This window comes from Camelus ferus, chromosome 1, assembly GCF_009834535.1.
Source record: "Camelus ferus isolate YT-003-E chromosome 1, BCGSAC_Cfer_1.0, whole genome shotgun sequence".
Lineage (NCBI taxonomy): Eukaryota > Metazoa > Chordata > Mammalia > Artiodactyla > Camelidae > Camelus > Camelus ferus.
In genome coordinates, this window is record NC_045696.1 from 7,509,526 (window position 1) to 7,531,295 (window position 21,770).

Consider the following 21,770-nt stretch of genomic DNA (forward strand, 5'->3'; position numbering starts at 1 on the left):
CACAGGTTGACACAGGGCTAGAGCAGATGCCAAGGTGGCTGCAAGCAATTTGATCCACAAGCTAAAGTTATAAGGAAGCTGGTCAGTAAAGAGAAGGCAAAAATGTAAAAGTTGGGTAAAAAAGTGTTAGCAAGGATGTGAGGAAATTAGTATCCTCACTCAATACCAGTGAGAGTGAAAATTAGTGCAACCACTTTTGAGAGCTTCTGTGATACTCGGTTAAGTTGAAGATGCACATACCCTACTATCCAGCAAATCCACGACTAGGTGTATTTTCTACAGAAACTTCCAAATGTGTGCCACATAAGTACAAATATATTTATTGCAGAATTGTTTTCATAGTCAAAAACTAGAAACAATTTCAAAGTCCATCAATAGGAAAATGGATAAATAAATTACGGTATATTCACACAATGGAATTCTATACCAGCAATTAAAATGAATGAACCAGACACAATTATCCAATTTATTCATATATAAATCTGAAAATGTGATGCTGATTTTAAAAAGCAAGTTGCAAAAAGACATATTATTTAATACTATCAAAGTTTAAAACACACAACACTATAATGTTTATGGATTCACCGTGGTCCAAATATAAAATATGCAAGGGAATGATATACACAAACCTGAACACGGTGACTACCTCTAGGTAAGAAGAGGGAGGAACTTAGAGCATCTCCAATATTTACAATTTCATTTCTTAAAAAAAAAAAAAAAAAGAGGATCTGAAGTAAATTTGGCAAAATAATTACATCTATAAATCTTAATCATGGATTGGTTAGATCCCCCTCTGTATTTTATACATGAAATATTCCAGAAATTAAAAAGAAAAATCAGAAAATTAGGCAAGAGTAAGAAAACTGAGCAAATGAACAGTGAGAAACAAGACACCAAAACGCAGCCCTTGAGCGCAGAGCACGAACCTTAGAGCAAGAGGAGTAACTGGGTAGTTAATAGGTTTAAAGCTTCTTTCCCTGTGTATCCTTATAATTAACCCCATTTCTCTCAGGATAAAATGCAAATTTCTAGCAAAAAAAAAAAAAATGCCCTAACCAGAGCTGTAATTACGGAGAAACTGCTCCCCATGGAGGAGTAAAATCTGTAAAATGTCTACCTTGTTTACTTCGCCATGACATTGGGAAGAATCAAAAGTGACAATTTACGTGAATGCCATAAAACACGACATGAACCGTTAAATATTATCAAGGACGCCCCGGATGGGCTAGAATGTATCTGCTCAGTTGTCGTGTACATACATTTTGGAAGGAGCCTGCAATTGAAAGGCTTTGGGCGTCTAGGGCGCCTCTAAAAAAGGTACGCCACATCGGTACCAGCCAACATTCACCTACGCCTTGGCTCCATTTTTGGCCCCGGCCCCCTTATTGAGGCCCCAAAACATACATGCTCGACAGACCACATCTGACATCGTGAACACACTTCGGAACAGCCGGTCAGACCCGCTGCTGTCCTCTCTTCCCATTACAGTAGCGGGAGGGAGGACGCTCCAAAGAGGCGCAAGGGAGGGAGGAGCGCAGGGTGGATTTCTCCCTCCCCCACCCCCTCCCCGGACCCGGCAGCCATTCTTACGAAAACAGGTGGCGCAGTTGTAGGGAACACAAACACAGAGAATGGGGCGTGCAAGAATGTTCACGAACACTCGCGAACAAAAACCCGCACACAGGAGATCACGCACTCGACAGGACCCAGGCGGGGCACGCGCGCACGGACACCCGGGCGAGAGATGCTGCGGGCGGTGATAACTGCAGGAGGCGCGGGGAACGCGCATCCCACGCAGAGGGGCAGTGACACAAAGGGGGGGCCCCTCACACAGCCAGGGGCGTCTACGCCATCGCTGGAAAGAACCGGCGCAGACACAAAGGGGCAGGGAAAGGACAAGTGAGCGCGTGCCCACGCGCCCCAGCCTGGGTATCCCCTCAGTCTACTGGGAGTGTCACTCTCGCACGGACCCCCGGAAGAGTGCGCGAGCAGCCGAAAGATGCGCGCGCGACCGGGAGGTGCGCACACAAAGGGGCTACTCCCACCCTCGCACAGAAGCCCTCAGGGACCCACACTTGCAGAAGAAGGACATTACACAAAGGGGACACACCCACTGCGGCCGACAAAGGCGGCCACACACAGACCCCCGACTCCCAGAGCACCGGCCCCCGACCCACGCAGACACACCGCGGACACCACAGCCAACGAGGCGAGCGACGCGCACACACCCACACTCACCACACACCCACGGAGGGGGTGTGGAGGGCCCCTCTCCCCGGGCATCTCGGCTGCAGCGCGACAAGGTGACACATCCGGGAGCCCTGCCGCGCGCCAGGTGTGCACTCACCGGGGCCGGCAGCCCGCGAGCCTCGGACGCGGGCCGCCGCCGCCGCCGCCTCGGGCCCTCCACGTCAGCCAGCTGGCAGGCGGGAGCGGGCGGCAGCGCAGGCGGCAGACGCGTCACGTGGGTCGCAACGCACATGCGCCGTCGCGCCGCGCCGGCCCCCTTCCGCGGCGGCGAGCGGAGCGATCCCGCCGGCCCCCGCGCTCGCGCGTTCCTGCCCGACGGGGGTCGCGGTGCGCCTGCGCCCGGACGAGGGCTGTTGTCGTGACTGGGCCTTTCACTGTTTTTCCTCTCTCGCCCCCCTGCGGCTACCTGGTCGGCGCCTGCGCAGGGGACTCGGCACCGAGGTGGCCGAACTGGGGGGAGGGGCCCGAGTGGGCGCAAGGAGGACCCAAGGTCGAGGGTCACCCCTCCAACCCCAACTGAAAACCTCACGAGAGCGCGGGAAAAGGCCGCGGGCGCCGAGGCCCAGGCCTGGGGAGGCCGCGCCGGCCTCCTCTCCCTGTTTGCCCTTCCCTTTCCGCGGGGAGGCGAAGCCTGCAGAGCAGGAGCGGCGTCAGTCCCTCCCCCGCTCTCCCCTAGCCTTCCCCCACCCCCCACTGCGGGATGTGCGCGCTCTGGCGTGTGTGCTCGCGCGCGCGAGCTCGTGAGGTTTGGGGGCAGGTGGGCTAGTGTGCGCGTGCAGGCGAGGTACGGGTGCTTGTGTGCACTTGTGCAAGCAGGCGTACGTTGGGGGTGTGTGCGCTGGGTGGCTGTTTGCGGTGGTATAGGCTGGGAACGAAACTGCAGAGACTGCCCGTAGCAAAGCGATGAGGTTATAAAAGACCGATGGTGAAGAGGAGTGAATCACTGACAGATGGTTGTGTTTCTTTCCCACAGATTGTCTAGAGCCACAGGGAAAATGGTGGAAAATTCACCGTCGCCATTGCCAGAAAGAGCGATTTATGGCTTTGTTCTTTTCTTAAGCTCCCAGTTTGGCTTCAGTAAGTACTTTTCTGATGGATAGCCAGGGTCTTTCTCTACAGTTCAAGGACAAGGAAATTATTTCATTTGTTCGTAGAATGTGCACACGTGAACTGCGAGTCTTTTTACCTGTGTTTCTTTTTGAGAAAACCTGAAGGGAACGCACATTTGTTCAGGGTGTTTTATATGCCAGACATTAGCCTTAAAGATTTAATCTCAACAAATCTTCATGCTGCAGCGCAAAGTGAATGAAACCTGGTGCCTGCCCTGGAGAAAGTCATGATTTCGTGGACAAGATAGTTGAGTGCATCTACAGTTAACACTCAGTGCCTTGGGAACCCCAGTGTAGAGATAAATCAAACTGTGAAGTCAGAGTTAGCTTTCTCCCAGTGAGAAGGAAGAAGTTGGAAGGCCTTGAATGAAGGCATGTTGGGGTTTGGAAATGGGAAGTTCTTTGTGGCCCCAGTGCAGCCTGTGGGAGCTAGGGAGTGGCAAGAATTGGATTATAGCAGTCAGCTGTGCTTTACATCTTGGCTCTCCATCAGTCCCCATGAGGTCTCATTTTACAGATGAGGAGAAACTGATGTCCACTGCGATGCAGTATGCCCAGAGTCACAACAGGCCCCACATCTCTCCCAAAAGGACCTGAAAATTATGAGGGAAATAAGAGGCAGAAAAATGGGTGCCCACAGCTTTGTAGGATTTTGTGGAAATCCAGGAGATGGGAGCACAGTAGTGCTTCTGAACCCTAACTGCCTCAGTCTGGCCAACCAAGCTGTTGGCTAGGGGAGTCTGTGGGGTGAAGAAGTTATAACTCGAGTTCAAATCCTGACTCCTCCACAGATTAGCTTTGTGGAGGACCATTTACTTTCTTGATTCTTCAGATTCCTCATCTATGAAAGGGTGGTGATGATGTTCATCAGATGCTTATTAAGCATAAGACAATCCTGTGAGGTAGATATGCCATTATTGTCCTCATTTTTACAGCTGAGAATACTGAGGAACACAGGGCTTAAATAATGTGCCCAAGGTCACAAAGACAATAAATAACATATAGAATTTGAACCCAGACACACTGAGTTGACTTCACTCTGCTGCTTCTTATGTATGTTGTGAAGAGTAATTGCCATAATTTATGCAAAGCACTTAAAAGAACGCATAGGAACAGGAAGTGCAGATTTCCCCCACTCTCCAAAAGTACATTTTTATGAAACCTTTCATAAGCCAGATGGTGTAAAGCGAAGAAGCAGTTACCTAAGGGCATGCCTGGCTGACAGATGCACAAAATAAATTGAGATAATGCCCTCAGCTTGATAAAGATACTCAGCTGAGATAAAGATGCTCAGACACAGTTCAAAGCCATGGCGGCTGTCACTGAGATGCTGAGCGTAGCTCTGGAGAAGGAGCTCGAACCTGCCACTCTCCCTGCTCTGGGTGCGCACTGCCACTGCCTCAGCTCCCTGAAAAACAAACACGGAACGCTTTTTTACTAAAAGTGAAAATCCTCTTCAGATTTCTAGGGGCCACCTGTACTTACATAAATGTTAGCTGCTGCTGTTACTGGTATCAGCATCATCGATTTTGTAAATCCCTGTTCTATAGAGTATTGGAAGGATTAAAAACTGTACAAATAAATAAAAGCAGTGACTTTAAGACTTAAATCCAATAGTACCCACAACCAGAAACTAATTCAGCAAATTTTTATTTCGTGCTTACGAGGTGCCAGGCACTCTCACAGGCAAGGGAGGAGCAAAACAGCCTAAAGTTTCCTGCCTTCATAGAGTTTCCATTCTGCAGGGAGGAGATAGCCAGTGGACAGATTAAATGAGTAAAGTTTATAGAGTGTCAGATGATAATGTGTACCATGGGGAGAAGCTGAGCAAGACAGGAGCATAAGGAGTGGGAGGAGGGTGCTGTTTTAAACATAGCAGTCAGGAAGTGCCTCACTGAGAGATGAGTTTTAAGCACAGACTCTTTAAGTGAGAGTTAGCCCAGTGGCAGTCTGGGGAAAGAGCCTCCCAGGCAGAGAACAGCCAGTGCAAAAGCCCTGAGGATGCCATGGTTTAAAGGAATAGGAGGTCAGTAGAGTTGAAACCTGAGGCAATGAGAGGCAAAAAGTAATAGGATAGGTCAGAGGCCAATACCCAGCAGTTATAATAAAACTAGGTGGTGGGTACTGGAGGGTTACAGGATTCTCTGTGTACATTGAAATACTTACTGATTTTAAAAACCAGTTGTCTGAATCTGCTCAGGCTGCTGTAATAAAATACCATAGACTGGGTGGCTTAAACAGTAGATGTTTATTTCTCACAGCTCTGGAGGCAGGGAAGTGGGTGATCAGGATGCCAGCATGGTTATCCTTCTTCCTGTGTCTTCACATAGTGGAGAGAGAGCACTTAAGCTCTGGTTTCTTCCTTTTCTTATAAGAACACTAATCCCATAATCCTGGACACTCCTCTCATGCCTAACTACCTCTCAAAGCCCTCCCACCCAACCCTCCAAATCCATTAGACTGGGGATTCGGGTTTCAGCATATTCATTTAGGGGGACTGTAGATTGTGATAATAGCTTTGAAGGAAAAAAGTGAAATGACAGAGTAATGAGGTCATGGTGGTCTGGACACAGCTGGGAAAGCAAGAGATGGGGAAAAGCCTCTCTTAAGGTGACATTTGAGCTAAGACATGAAGAAAGCTAAGGAACCATCTCTCTTGAGAAAGCCAAAAGAGTAACATTCCAGGCAGGCAGCACTCCCTACAAGTGCAGTGACCCTGCATCCAGAAGATTGTGTGAAGCACAGAAATGAGAGTGTTTGGAGCTGGAGCATAGTGTTTGAAGGCTAGATGTCGGAGAGGCAAGCAGGAGCCAGGTCATGGGAGTTCCTGCAAGCCCTAGTAAGGAGTTTGGATTTTGTTCTAAGGACATCGAAGGATTTGAACTGGCAAGTGAAACGGTCAGATGTATATTTTTGGAAAATCTCTCCATGCTGTGTGGAGAATGACTGCACCAGTATCTCTTTCTTCACGGTTGAAGTTTCCAGACACCCACTCTGAAAACCTAGGAGTCCTCTTCAGTGGTACTTTCCTTCTGAGTCATCCATTGGCTCCTGCCATTGGGCCCGGGGGCCTCTTACAGCCTCTCCTCTTCCACAGACACATCCTACATGCAGCTATCACAGTGACCCACCTGAGATCCAGACCTGAGCTCCCTGATTAAAACCTCTGGTTGGAGCCTGGATGGTTATTTCTCTTGGGAGTTTGCTTTAACTGTGTTTTTCCAGGTTCATAATTTATTGTACAAATTGACTATCATACGATGAGTTGACATTAGTTTCTCCAGGCATGGGAGCTTAACAGATGCTTAAAAATGGTTAAGATGGTAAATTTTATTTGCTACCACAATTTTTTTTAATGACTAGTAAAAGGTAATTGTGATCAGTGTTACAAGAATTGTACAAATAAGGAGCTAGAACTAAAAGGAGGGAAAACTCATTTCTGAGTTAATCAGGGAAGCTTTAAAGGAGTTTGTTTTTTTTTTATCTGAACCTTGATGAATTGGATACATGCTTTACTGACCTTTTTTCTTTTTTCTTTTTCATTCTTTTTCCCCTTTTCTACAGTACTATACCTTGTCTGGGCTTTTATTCCTGAATCTTGGCTAAACTCCTTAGGTTTAACCTATTGGCCTCAAAAGTAAGTTTAATATATTTCTTAAATAAAATCAGAGTATATTAATGCTGTTTTGAAGGATCAGATTTTGCCTTAAGACTACTCAAATCTTAAATGTTTTTTCTTTTAAGATTCATAAATAGCCATATAAAAATTCAAAGCTTTTTAAAGATTATCATTGATACGCTTTTTCTTAAAGATGGTTAGGTGAATACACATCTTTATCTCCATTTCCTCCCTAAATCTTGCTAAAATAACCCCACAGGAAAAAATAATTTTAAAGTTATAAACCCACAGGAACAAATAATGGGATAGCAGAGAAGTATCAATAAAATGTGAGAAAGTGGGTTGCAGATGGGTGAGAGGTAACTGACTTGATTTTCACCTTGCCACATGGCTAAAGCAGGGAAGCCATCCAGAGGCTCTGTGCCGACAAGGCAGAGAGGCCCAGACGTTGGAAGCACAGGGACCTCTTTAACACGGTGTTTCTGCATCGGGCTGAAAACTGTGTGTAAAGAGCATTGGCCCCTCAAATCCCCCTCCTCAGCACTCAAAACTGGGAGACCAACCCCCTGCAGGAGACAGGAGTTTTATGTTCTGGAAAGGCTGAGTAAGAATCTGTAGCTGGGGGAACACTAGGCCTAACTGAGTGGAAGTGAGAAACCTTACTGAAAACAGGAAAAAGTGGAAATCTGCGCCGCTGAGCAGTAAGGTGCCTCCCAAGTCCTTCTCCTCACTGGGCCCTCAGGCTTGTGGTGGCCGGGCTGATACACCGGGCTCCTCCCAGCGAGACAGCAGGGTCTTCCCTGAGGAAGCTGACCAGCTTGAGAGAAAGGATCATCATTCCTGATAATTAAGAGGTTCTCCAATGAAGGTCTCCCACAATGAAGGTCACCAGTTGACCAGCCCAGCCCACATATACACAGTGCTTCCAGTTAACTTTTAGTACTTCATTTTTAAATATGTAGAACTATTTGACTGTCTTATGTACATGTATTATTTTAATAAAAATTAAAATTAAGTTTTAAACCCATAACTTAGCAGATATTAAAAGAAAACCTTGAAAATGAAATGCAAAAGAAAAAAAGGAAACTTGGAGGAAATGGAGATAATGCAAAGACTGGAAGAAAACTTTAAAAAAACAAAATCCTCAGAGATAAAAAAAGGTTATAACTGTGAAACAATAGGATGCTATAAAATAGGGACCGTTCAGAGAATTAATGCCTTTGGAAATTACAAATACAATCACCAAAATTAAAACTTTAATTGAATGGTTAGAAGAGAAACCAAAAGCAATCTCCAGAAAGTAGAGCACAATGTAGCAAAATAGAAAATAGGAAAAAGATGGGAAAGTGTAACAGCGAACAATCTGACTCTTAGGAGTTCCAGAAAGAAAAAACAGTAGGGAGGAAATTATTAAATAACACATCCAATAAAGCATGCAAAGTAGAGCCCTTGATGTGCCTAACTGTATCGAGAGGCATGTTAGAGTCCTGTCAGAGGATTTGGGGATTGCATATTGATAAGTTCATGGGAGACCAAGCAAATGTTTCAGAGAAAATGTCTGAAATTGAAGAAAATAAATAATAACATGAGTATGTTGTATAGAAAAGTGGAGATAAACACCAAAAGAAACAACTTAGGTGCTAAAAGTGTTCCCTTTTGGGAAGTAAGACTTACGGTCCAGACAGGTATGATACAGGAGAGCAGCTTCATTATAGGTCTCGTAGAACTATTTGACTGTCTTTTATGCACATGTATTATTTTAATGAAAATTAAAAGTTTTTAAAGTATATAAGTGGTGAACTCTTAAGAACTGCAACTTTTTAGGAAGTCTGTTACTTTAATACTTTAATACTCTCTTCTGCAGATACTGGGCAGTTGCGTTGCCTGTGTACCTCCTCATTACTATAGTGATCGGTTATTTACTCTTATTTGGAATAAACATGATGAGTACCTCTCCACTCAACTCCATTCACACAATCACAGGTAAATTCATATCAAAGGAAAGTGCTGGGGGTGTGGGGTATTAACACTTTTATCAAGAAAAGCAACCAGGAATAGGGTACAGTAAGTGACACACATTGACACAGTAAAAAGAAACTAGGGGAAATAGTAAAATTATACCAGAGGAAATGTTTACCCGGCAGAAATAAGTTCTCATGAACATGCTGTTTATAGCACTGCTTAACAGGTACATTTTCCCTTCAAAACCGCAAGTATATGATACGTTCCTTGGCAACTTTGCCATGTTGATCAAGGGATGGCAAAGAGGTGCATGCAGACCTTACCTGGGAGGAGGAATTTGGAGGGGTGTATCCTCAGGATCGCTGTGTGCACCTGACCCCAATTATGTGGAGAAAAGGGCCACAGCATGTTTTTGTGGTTTTATTTTTTTTTTAAGTTCTTATTTCAAGTCTAAAGATTAAGATAAATTAGATTCCTGCCATTGCTTAGATTCTAGGAAGCAAAGTATTTTTTTAAGTTCTAGTATGATTTTTCAACTGTTCAGTATTTCTTTTCTGATCACCTACTGTGTGTTCCCTGCATACTTGGCTGGAATTACAGCAAACAGATAATTTTTGCAGAGATGGGAAATTGTTAAGTTTGCATGAATGATTGTACCAAATGATTTAATAGTTTTGGAGTGTTGATTTAAATATCTTTTCTAAGCCTGTATGTAATTCTGTTCCTATGAGAAATGTGCAGATGGGACTTTAATCATCATTGTATAGTTGAATGAAATATTAATTTCTTATCCAAGTTAGAGGTTGCAAAAAGTTTTTTGCTAATTTTTATTCTAACTGGGACATTTCTTCTGAAGGGAGAATTTAAGTAGCCTTTTAATTATGTTAAACATGGTGCTTGTCATTATCCAAACATTAGCCTAGTAAACTATGCGGTGGGTCTCCACAGACCACAGAGATTGTAGAAATAACTGCTTGAGTAAACAGTCTTTTGTCCTCTTCTTCCAGATAACTATGCTAAAAATCAACAGCAGAAGAAATACCAAGAAGAGGCCATCCCAGCATTAAGAGATATTCCTATTAGTGAAGTAAACCAAATGTTCTTTCTTGCAGCCAAAGAACTTTAAACCAAAAACTGAATTGTATGTAGACTAAACACCAAACTTTTATGATAAGTTTTTGACTTACTTTGACCATCTTTCTGATTAACACCCAATATTGAAATGTAAAAAAAGTAAGTTGAATTTCCCTTAGATTGTTCCATTAATATTAAACTGTTCTTAAATAGTAGTTATTAATAGAATAAATAAGGAATAAATAAAATACTGCATTACCATATAGCAGACTTTTTAAAAAGAAGTATCAGTAGAAATAAGAAGCCCCTCCAGGAAGGCATTCATGTTGTAATTTTCAAAGGGCAATTGTGTCCTTCCCATTGTTTGTTCTTACAAGCCCAGGATTCAAGCTCTTAGATTTGGGAGAAGGATACATTGAATATGTATGCTTGCTGTCAGATTCACGTCTAAGGAATAACTTCTTTAGATCCGGTGGTCAGTGGAGCCTGCTCAAAGAGAAGCAGTTAAGGTTGAGATTAGATTAATAAAAACAGGAGCCAGTCATACAAAGATTAGAGGGGGAGAGGGGAGATTTCAAGTCCTGAGCAGCCAAGGAGAGACCTTTGGATGGGAAGGAGCTTGGTGTGTCCTAAGGACTGAAGGCCAGCAGGGGGCCTAGAGCAGCTGCTGGAGGGTGTGAGGGGCTGTGTAGGCCAGCATAAGAAGTCCGGATTTACACGTCAGTGTGATGGGTTTGAGGCACTTTAGATACTGAGCTATTCGGAGCCTTTAAGGAAGAGTGTGACATGGCCTGATTTGTGTTTTCTATAAGTCACTGGGTGGTGGGTGGAGGGTGGGTTCAGGAGGGGGAATTGGGGTTGGGGCAAGAGTGTGGAAGTGAGGAGACCCATCAGGAGGCCAGTACATTGGTTCAGTGGTCCAGGCAGGAGATGCTTGTGCTTAGAGCAGAGTGGTAGCAATGGAGCTAGGGAGGGGAGGGGAGGGGGGGTTGGTTCACAGCATTTGTTGGAGGCATAGTTGACTGGGTAGAGGGGTCTGACTGTGCAGGGTAGGCAGCCTACTGAAAGAAGTTGTGATCAGGGGTCATTCCTAGGTTTTGAGGGACTAAGGAACTGAGTGGATGATTGCACCTTCCCCTGAATCAGACAGATCTGGGGAAGTGCAGTTAGGGACGTGGGAGGATTTGGTATATGAATTAGTTTGAGTAACACTGCCTTATTAATATTTGGGCACGTCTCATGTAAGAGTAGGAAGCTTAGATAGAAATAAGTTCAAAAAAACAAACCATACATACCTTACCAAGAGTATACTCACAGTTGGCCAGTGGGACCAAATCTAAATTCATCTAGCAGTCAAGGCCTTCTAACTTTTGACAGCTTAAATCTCTACACTGAAGTGGAGCCACACATTTTAATTTATCCAAATTTAACTATACTTTCTGTTAAAAAGAAGGAAAAGAAAAGAAAAAGAAACTAATAATTTTAAATGGTTGGGAAAACTAGGACTTCCATTTTAATAACCATTTCCCCACCCAGTAGGCATGAGATGGATGACGTGAATCTACTGTTTCTGTTCCCTAATGTGTCCCAGGTCCTGTGTTATTTTATGGTAAGTGTATGTCACCACACATAAGAGTAGTTTGAGGGCACCAGCCAACTCTATCAAGGATGGAATGGTAAACAGATTGTGTCCTGTTTATACAGTGGAAAACCACACAGCCATGCAAACAAGAATGAGATTACTGCTCTATTATTGTGAATGAATGTCAGAGATACAATGTCGGGCATAAAAAGCCAGACATAAAAGAATATGTATGTACCATACGATTCCATTTATATAAGGTTCAAAATCAGGAAAAGCTAATGTATGGTGATAAATATTAGAACAGTGGTGTTAACTAGGAGGCAGCGTGAGGGAGCCTGCTGGTGAGTTGGAAATGCCCTACGTCTTGATCTAGGTGCTGGTTACCTGGGTGTAAGGTATGTTCAAGGAAATAGAGTTATATCATGAAGACTGTGCTCTTAATGTAAGTTACATCAATAAAGTACTATGTCCCACGCCCAGAAATTGATTCATTGGTCTGGAGTGGGGCCCAGGCTGGGGTAATTTTTAATGTCTCTCAGACTCTTAAAACACTTGTAACATGCAGTCAGCATTGGAACTTCTGCCTTCATTGATTGGACTTAATTAAGTCTGTGGTCAACCCGGGGAGTGGCTGTTCACTTTGGAAGAGAAAATGGTGGTTAATGGAGCTGTCCTCTTCCCCCCAGACTGTGGGCTGCAATTCTCTTGAAGGTCATCACCACTTTAGTACAGAGATTCTCACCTTTTTTTTAAATCTCAGGACCCCTTTTTACTCACAGAGTAAGAACCTCAGAGACTCTTTATGTATGTGGATATATTTGGAAATTAAAAAAGAAAATTTTAAAATATTTGTTTATAAATAATAAACCTATTATACTTTCATACATTTAAGTAACATTTTATGAAAAATAACTTCTAGAACAAATTTAATGAGACAAGTAGAATTGTTTTACATATTTGCAAATCTCGTTAATGTCTGGCTTAATGGAAGACAGCTGGGTGTTCCTATCTGCGTCTGTATTCAATCTGTTCTGACACTACAGGCCACATAGCCTCTGAAAGACTCCACTGCATACTCGTGAGAGAATGAGTGCGAAGACAAATAGCATCTTAATATTATTATGAAAATGACCTGACAGACCCCCTGAAAAGGTTCTCCAGACTATACTTTGAGGACCACTGGTTAGTGAGCCTCAGCTACAGAGTGTGTGTATGTATGTGTGTGTGTGTACGTGTGTGTGTACGTACTAGAGTAGAAACAGTAAAGCTGTGTGCTTTGCACTTGGTAAATATCTTGATTGAACACCTTTTGTGTTCACTGCAGATCCTCTCTGTTCCTCCTCTTATTCCAGCCCCTGATACTCCTTTGACCGGGTCCACACACGTGCCACCTGGCAGTGCACCCTGGAAGCAGAGAGTTAACACCCACCCATAAGGGCCCCCTGGGCAGGCGTTAAGCTCCCAGAGAACTGGTTCTGAGCTGCTTTTCCTGAGCTTCAGGCAGGTCTCTTGAGCCCGAGCTGTGGTTACCATGGCAACGGTGAGCTTAGTAACAGTGTTGGCTCATCTTTGTTTTGCTCCCTTACTCCCACTCCTCCCTCCTGTCACTTTCCAGACAAGCTGCCTACACCAGGCTTTGTCACAGGCTCTGCTTTCAGGCCCACGCTGACAGGTTTGTATTTTGTAAAAATGTTGCCACAGTTACAGGGCCAAGATGTGTGGTGCATTTCCCAGCTGCATGTCATAATTTAAGAAAAATGTTTGAAAGACACTGTGTTTTGCAGTAAGCCCAACTCATAGCATAAAATACTCCAAGTGAAAAATGTCAAGTGATATAAAAATGTTCCACTTTTAACAAAATCTCCTCCAGGAATGAGATTTTCAGTGAGAAAAGTCCAAATATGACTTTTCAGAGGTGAAAAGAATTCAACAGAATTCAAATCCAAAATTCTGCACTCTCTCATTTCTTGATCCTACCCTGTTTCATTCCGAAGGATCTCAGTCAGGTGCGTGCTGCCTAGGCTTCCATTAAAACACGTATCACCCCTTAAAGTGATCTAACAAAAAATTTCTTCTATATCCCACTTTTTCAAATAGTTGGTAGGACACACAATATTATATTACCAGCCCCACGCCTTAGAAAACCCAACGAAATCAACTGCCACAGCGGTTATCCCAGAGCCCAGTACCTTGGACAGTGCGGCCCCTCCGCATCTGTCACTGCAGCGCAGACCAGACCGAGTTGACGGTGGGGAGAGGGAAGTGGGGAAGAAGCGGTTACTGATTTGTCTTCCCAGCTTACAGGGCAGGCTGGGGCAGTCAAGTTACTCAGTGTGAAACTCAATTAGGTAAACTGTGGCACCATTTACTACTTTGGAATGGTCAGAAACTTACTTATCCCATCTTTTCTAATCAGGACAGTCTAACTCAAAACACAACAAAAGTTAATTTTTCAAAGAACAGCACTTTGAGATTGCCCCCAAGTGGGGCCATGTAGACAGGGACAGCTGGTGTCTCAGGGGTCACCTGTATGGACTCGCAACCAGGACTGAATGTTCTCTCCCACTCTGGGCCTTGTCACTACATACGTCCCAGGGTGCCAGAGTGGTGATGGAAACCTCAGAAACCAAAGGAGCCACGGAGTCAGAAATGATGGCATAATGGGAAATACTTGTACTTCCTGCGCAAGTGCATGATAGAGGAAAAACCTCTCTGATAACTCAACACCTTCCTCAGGCTATTTCTGCAAATCCAGAGTGCCCAAGCACTGCTTGTGTAGGTCACAGTCACGGGGGGGGGGGGTCGGGGGGGGGTCATGTGGCCAGGGCTGGATGACGCCAGCCTCGCAGTGACTCACACTTCAGCTGCACCAGAATGTCCCACTTGCGTTACTAAGCCTGTTTATGCAGCCCCAGCGTATTAGAAGCAGCTGTGAGTCAGCCTGCAACAGCTGCTGTGGCTGCTTCCAGTGGCCCCTCCTGCCCCCTGACACCTTGGCTTCCAGCACCACCTCTTTTCACTGTTCTCAGTGATGCTCCGTGGTGTGGCGTGCTCTAAGCACAATCACTCTTCGCCGCCCTTCCGTGAAGGACAAGCACCTGACAGGAATTAAAATACGGTATCCAATTTATAAACCTGAAGCCCAAGCCAGGCTTTCTCCCCTAAATCTGATGTGAGGGGGGCCGGGCCTGCAGATCTAGAGACTCGTGCATGAGACAGTGGTGGGCTGCCACCTGCGAGGTCCGAGCAGATAGCAGGCAGCTCGTGTGCAGTCAGTCACCTTTGCCCGTTTCCACCCATCAGCTAAGCAGCACCTGCCCCCAAGAGGGTAAGGAATAGGGGATAGAGAGAATGGCAGAAGTGTCTTCCCCAGGAAGGCAGAAGTGTCTCTGTCACTGAGGTAGAGATGAGGAGAAGGACCATGGCTCCCTACACTGGCCACTTAGGTTGTCTCCTGGTTTTCCCTATAAAAATAATAATCGTACCGCACACACCTCTGTGGAATTGTGTTCCTGGGCTAGCCTCCTTACCCTGGAATTATCAGAGTCAAAGGGCTTGAACACTTTTAAGACACTTGGTATAAAATTCCAGACTGATCTCCAAAAAAGGCCTATGAATTTACACACTCTCTGTAACTCACTAACATTGGGTACCACCCTTATACTAGTGTGATGGTTAATCGTCTGTGTCAACTTGGCTGGGCTCAGGGATGCCCAGACAGCTGGTAAAACATGATTTTGGGGTGTTTCTGTGAGGATGTTTCTGGAAAAGATTAGCATTTGAATCAGAAGACTGAATAAAGATCTGCCATCCCCAGTGTGGGTGGGCGTCATCCAATCCACTGAGGGTAAATTTCTCTCTCTCTCTTCCTTTTTTCCTAATGGAGGTACTGGAGATTGAACCCAGGACCCTTCACATGCCAAGCAGGCGCTCTACCACCGAGCTATACCCACACCTTCTCTCTCCCTCTGTCCCTCTGTCCCCTCTCCCTCTCCCCTCTCCCTCTTCACATCTCAGCCCTATAATCACATGAGCCAATTCTCATAATAAGTTTCATGAATCTGTGGACTTCCTATTGGTTCCTCACATTGGGAGTATGTGAAATGTGACAGTGTTCCATTTTTCCAAATCTGACTAAGGATGTTTTAATTTCCCACTGTCCTTCGTCAACAGGAATTTCCTAATCATTTATCAAGGGCCTTCCTCACCCTTCCTCGGTGTTTGTGCTTATTCTATCCAAGAAAATGGGAAAAAATACTGGCTTTTAGCCCACAGTATTTGCCCTCCCCACCATCATTCCACCCTCTCCCTCGTCCCCCCACAGACGACACCAGGCTCATGTGGTTTGTGTTCAGTGTCCACACGCCTCAGGTGACCACCCTGAATGCTGCACACCAGCTCTCGGACCTCCATTCCTCTCCCTGTCTCAACACACATGCAGGCATTACCCCCTCTGTGGCAGGAGTTTCGACCTCCCCCAGCTTCCTTTGAAATGGTTCCCACGTGGTAACCTGGAATAAAGCCCCTTCCCCTACGCCACAAGGCAGTGTGACCTCCCATGGAAGGGGAAGGAGGGGGTGTAGTTTTTGCAAAGTGCCTTTCAAAGGAGGAGTGTCCCTTCATCCCTCCTCCTTCCAGCTCTCTGGCACATGGATTTAATGACTGGAAATCAAGATGTCCCCTTGGATCGTGAAGTGACACGAGGAATAGAAGCCACACAGCAGCAGAACAAAAAGGTAGAAAGAGTCCGAATCCTGCCACCACGCCAGCCCTGGGTGGCCTGCCCCTGGACTTGGACGTGCGGAGACTTCCCTCTGTCTTGTTTCAGCTGCTGTTATTTTGGGTTGTCCATCATAGCCAAATCTGAGCCTGCCCATACCTTTCCCTTCGGGGTCTAGGCACAGAGATGTCACCTTTACCCTCTGGGATAGCCCTGCTAATTGCCAGAATGGGCGTGTGGACACTATTATCAACCTTTGAAGTGGCCCTGGAAAACTGAGGGGCTAAAATGCAGATTCCCAGCTCCAGCGAGTCTGGAAGTCCTTGGAATCTGCAGATTTAACAGGCATCCTTGGAGGGTGATGGGAATGGACCATAGACCAAGTGTAGAGAGAGAGTGGACCTCTGAAATGAAAAGTCTGGGTAGGGACGGTCTCCAGGCTACAAATTTTCTTCTCTCTCTGTGACAACTTCTGTCCTCCCACCGCACTACCTCCTCCAGGTGCACACACGTGCCACCCCCACCAAAGGAAATCTCCACCCTGAGCTGTTCTGTTCTTCCTGGGCTGCAAAGGAAAAACTCTGTATGTTTTTTTTTGGCTGAATTGATAGCAGGAAAAATGAGCCAGGTGCCTGAACATGGCTCAGGAATCACTGCCTGTCCCACTTTTGTTAACATAGAAAGTAAAGAAATACTGTGTAGTTTTAATTTGTAAATCTATTTACCTATTTTATTTATTTATTTTTGACAGAGGTACTGGGGATTGAACCCAGGACCTTGTACATGCTAAGTATGCATTCTACCACTGAGCTACACACTCCTCCCTTGATTTGTAAATCTAAATACTAATAAAGTTCAACATCATATATAAACGGGACTCACCATACATTCAAATGGCCAACTTCCAAGGAGCAAAGTTAAAAAAAAAAATAAATGGGCATCGATCAGCCCTGAGTTCAAATCTGCTATTTCCAACCAGAGTGCCCCCGCACCTGTTACTTGACCGCTAAGCCTCAGTGTCTTCTACTGTAAAACAACACCCATTTTATAAGCTCTAGGGAAACAGGAAGTAAATAAAGCACTTAAGGCCATGCTTGGCACACAGTGGGCGCTTCTGCAGTGCTAGTCATGATTCTGTCTCTTGATTTTCCTCCTGGCATTCACTGCCGGGGACCTGGGCTCACCTCCACCAGTTCTATGCATCACTGTATTAGTGGCTGCCATCACAGTTATCTCAGACTTTGTGTCCTAAGTCAGCAGAAATGTACTCTTTCATAGTTCTGGAGGTCAGAAGTCTGAAAGCAGTTCCACTGGGCTAAATCTGAGGTGTCAGCAGGGCTGAGCTCCCTCCTGAGGCTCTACACATCCCTGGGCTCGTGACCAAGTCTCTCTAATCGCTGCCTCAATGGTCACGTGGTGTTATGGACTGAGTGCTTGTGTCCGCCAGAATTCATATGTTGAAATCTGCACCTCTCAACATAAGAGTTTTAGGAGATAGGACCTGGGGGTGATTAGGTCATGAGGGTGGAGCCATAATGAATGGGATTCGTGCCCTTGTAAATAGACCCAGAGAGCTTTCTCACCCCTTCCACCCTGTGAAGACCCAGCAAGAAGACGGCTGTCTATAAACCGGGAAGAGAGATCTCCCCAAACACCAGATGTGCCCTTGCCTTGATCTTGGACTTCCCAGCCTCCAGAACTGTGAGAAATGTTTTATTTATTTATTTACTTACTTACTTTCTTACTTACTTATTCTCAGCCTGAACAAAGACACTTGGCCTTCTCTTCTGTCACATCTCCCTGGGCCCCTCTCCTATAAGGACACTTGTGATTGGATTTGAGCCTGCCTAGTTAATGAGGGAATCATCAGATCCTTAACTTAATCAACTCTTCAAAGACTCTCTTCCCTTATAGGTTGGCATTTAAAGATTCTAGGGATTAGGACCTGATATCCTTGGGGGCCATTATTCACCCTATTCCAATCATTATGTATTAAAGTGTGACTTAAAATTTATCTCAATATCCTGTAATAAACCATAATGGAAAAGAGTATGAAAAAGAATGCTGCACATTTTGCACATTGCTAGCAGGAATGTAAAATGGTACAGCCTCTGCGGGGAAAAAGTTTTTATCTTAAAAAATAATAAAAAAGAAGTATTTCCTCAAGCCTGAGGATGAAGGCCAAAGCTAAGGACGACACAGCACAAGGAAGGAAACCCTGCGTCCTCGACAGCAAAGTTGTGCCACTGAATACCCCTTTCCCAGGGGCACCCAGGGCCAGAGTTGGACTGTGTTCAATAATAAATCCCAATAATAAATTGTGAAACAAAGAGAGACCAACATGCTTATACATGCAAATCACTCTGCCTTCCCCCGCCTGACCTCTCTCCCCTGGCCCTCACCTGCTCCCCTGTTGCCCCTGCTTGGCTGGACTACCTCCCTCACAGGGGCCCTTTCCGACCTTCTCTCCTCGGGAACAGAGCCTGCATGGTTAAGCCTTTAAGCTTTGGATCGGAGCTGATCTGGACACCAGTTCTCAAGTCCTGGCTTCACCTCCAAGCATGAAGTTGTGGTGTGGGAGGCCTTGGAGTGTTCACTCCCTAAACCTGTTTCCTCACTGTTAGATGAATAGACCCGCCTCAGGGTAATCCTGAGGGTTGAATCAGGTGGAGTGGGTGAAACCCCTTGACTTCACACAGCCTGGCCCGCTGTTCTCACTGCAGGTCCCCAGCCGCACCCCAGATGTGCTTCCATCCCCCTCTGGATGTCCTCTATGCTAGACACACTGGTCCCCACACATACTTCATTGTTTTTATTTTTCTTTGAGGGAACTTGTCTGATCCATCTTGGGTCTTTAGTTTCTAGCACAAAGGAGCTAAGTATAGGGTTGTTAAATGAAAAACTTTAGAGGTTCCTATCTGGAATCATCAGAAGTGTTATAATTAAATTGTTCTGAAGGTGCAATGAGAGAGATGTAAATTTTGTTACATATTTTAAGGAGTCAAATCATTTAAGAACCTAAATTTTTTGTTTATTTTTTGGGGGGGTAATTAGGCTTATTTATTTATTTTTATCATTTTTTTTTAATGGAGGCACTGGGGATTGAACCCAGGACCTCCTTCATGATAAGCACACACTCTACCTTCCCCACAAGAATCTAAATGTTTAGAATTATGAACACTGAAATCTTGTAACGACCTTAAATTATGAGAAAGCCCTTGTGATTTGTTTTCTACTCTCAAATTTTGATAAGCCTTTTAAGATTTTTTTTTTCTGAAGTTACTAAAGTTTGTGAACCAAGTCTGGTAGCTACTTCAGACCAAATTCCTGGTCATCATCGAATGTGAAGATTAAATTTAATGTGTGTGAAAGATAGATGGACTGCTGCAGGATGAAAGCAATTAGAAATAATGGCCTCTGACCATGAAGGCACACAAATTAAAGAATGTCAACCCAGGACAGAGATTCTATCAGCGAGGAATCTGTCGTTTCACTTGACTACTGATCTCGTACAATTATGGGAAAACTAACAGAAGTGACCTGAGTGAACAGACAGGCTGGGGCCATTTGTTTCTTAAGTGAAATTTCCAGGCACCCAACTCCAACCTTAGCTTTTCCATCACCACTGAGTGGCAGTTGGCAGAGAGTGATGACCTTTACTTAACCTTGAGAATAACTCTACCCCTTCCTGGCCAAAATAAGGAGTGTATGTCAGTGCCTAATGACAATCCATTTGCAGGGGCTATTGAATGTTTGGTCTAAGTTGATGATATCTTTGCCTTTTTGAACTTTATTTTACAAAATAAATATCTTTCATAGGTCATCTTAGAAGTTACAGAGGGCCACACACCGGGTACAGATGCAGGACTAATTTGAAAGGTAACTTTTATCTGTTTTGTTTTGTTTTGAGATGGGTTTTTTGCTCAAATATTCACCTGAATGAATACAGAAAAATAACCAAGTTTCGTCTGCCACTTTCTTACTGGAAGACAATCTACTTTCATTCCTCTAGGTATTTAGAAAATGTTTATTGTTGTCAACAACCCAAGAGATAAGTGATTCCAAAACAAATCCTAAATCAAGCATTGCTTCTAGACTTAACTCCTTCCCTCCCCAACATCCCTGTGTAACGATTTGTTCAAAGATCTGAAGTAAACGAAATCAGATCAGATATCCAATCCCTCAAAGACAATGGTCTCAGTGAAGTTAAATCCCCAAACTTGCCCTCATTTTCACCTCTCCAACCCATCCTTATCAGGAGCTTCTTGTCACCAATAAGATTAGTGGCAGTGCATTGGGCTAAATCAGATTTCTCGTTTTGGATGAATCACAAAAAAGGTACGAGCCAAATAACATACATGATTGAAATGTACTAAGGAGCCCATGAGTCACACTGTTCTATGTATCAATAGACTATGTCAGAAATACCCTTGATTAAAGTCTAAGATTTTGGCTAAGGTTATTTCATAATTATAGAATTTTTCATCTACGCAAGTAATGGATATGGAATGGCATCTAATGACTGATGTCAAATATTTTCATTGTTGTTTTTAAAAAGTATTATTTGTTTTTAAAGCAATACATATGTGTTGTAGAGAATTTTAAAACTATAGAAAAAATTTTAAATCGCTCATAATCCATCACCCAAAGATAATTATGCTTAATGTTCTTATATAAGTCTTTCTAACTAAGGATGTGTATATGTGTGTGTTTAACAACAACTACAAAAAAATCACACTGTGAATGTAATTTTGCCTCATTTTTCAAATAACACTGTGAGCATTTAACATAATAACAATATAAATAGCATAATATTTTGTCATATGGATGCACCATAATTTATTTCATAAATTTCATATTATTGGACTTTTAAGATGATTCTAAGTTTTCATTTTTATAAATAAATATCCTTATATTAACATATTTGTCCTTATCTCTGATTATACCCTCAGAAAATATTTATAAAAGAGTAAGGGGTATAAAATTTCTAAAAAGCTCTTATTATCCACGTTTTGCCAAATTGCTGGGAAGGTAGCCTCAGTTTTGCTCTCCTGCCTGCAAAGCTGTGACTGTTCACTGGCCACCAGCATATATTGATAGCCTAGTCATTTATTTAATATGCATTTTAAGCTTTAATTATTTACCAAAGTGATTTCAGAATAAAGAAATAAATTCAAAGAGATTACAAAGTGTGGCTTGGCTAGCTGACAGGAATTTACTTAGACTTATTTAATAAGCAAACTTCTCTGAAGAGCTTCCTGGCAAACCCAGGAGACAGAATTCACTTTTTTGTATGGCATGGCTTAAACTTTCAAACTCATTTAGAAAAATCCCTTCATTACCAAGTAATTTTGCAAGAATGAAAATGATCATGGGGCTGGTTCAAATTTTAAACCTGCCTAAGCCATCGTTTATAAACAATTTGCAGCAACTGTCTATAATATATAGAGA

The 21,770-nt window shown here is 44.0% G+C and overlaps 2 protein-coding genes across 7 annotated transcripts in view; one reads left to right on the top strand and one right to left on the bottom strand.

Annotated features, from left to right (window-relative positions):
• TTC3 (tetratricopeptide repeat domain 3) overlaps positions 1 to 2,476 on the bottom strand; it is a 110,086-nt gene extending 107,610 nt beyond the window's left edge. The window contains exon 1 of one of the 6 annotated variants that reach the window (XM_032467371.1): positions 2,348 to 2,476. The gene's annotated coding sequence lies outside the window, so the exon portion shown is untranslated. Of the gene's footprint in view, positions 1 to 2,238 lie in introns of all 6 variants that reach the window. The other 5 variants (XM_032467927.1, XM_032467839.1, XM_014561595.2 and 2 more) reach the window with 5 other exon arrangements.
• Positions 2,477 to 2,483: 7 nt separating this feature from the next.
• On the top strand, positions 2,484 to 12,082 carry PIGP (phosphatidylinositol glycan anchor biosynthesis class P). Its single transcript, XM_032468215.1, is given in 5 exon segments — positions 2,484 to 2,691; positions 3,224 to 3,327; positions 6,924 to 6,996; positions 8,843 to 8,961; positions 9,948 to 12,082. Coding segments are annotated over 4 exon segments (405 nt in total). The 5' UTR covers positions 2,484 to 2,691; positions 3,224 to 3,245; the 3' UTR covers positions 10,079 to 12,082.
• Positions 12,083 to 21,770: the final 9,688 nt, after the last annotated feature.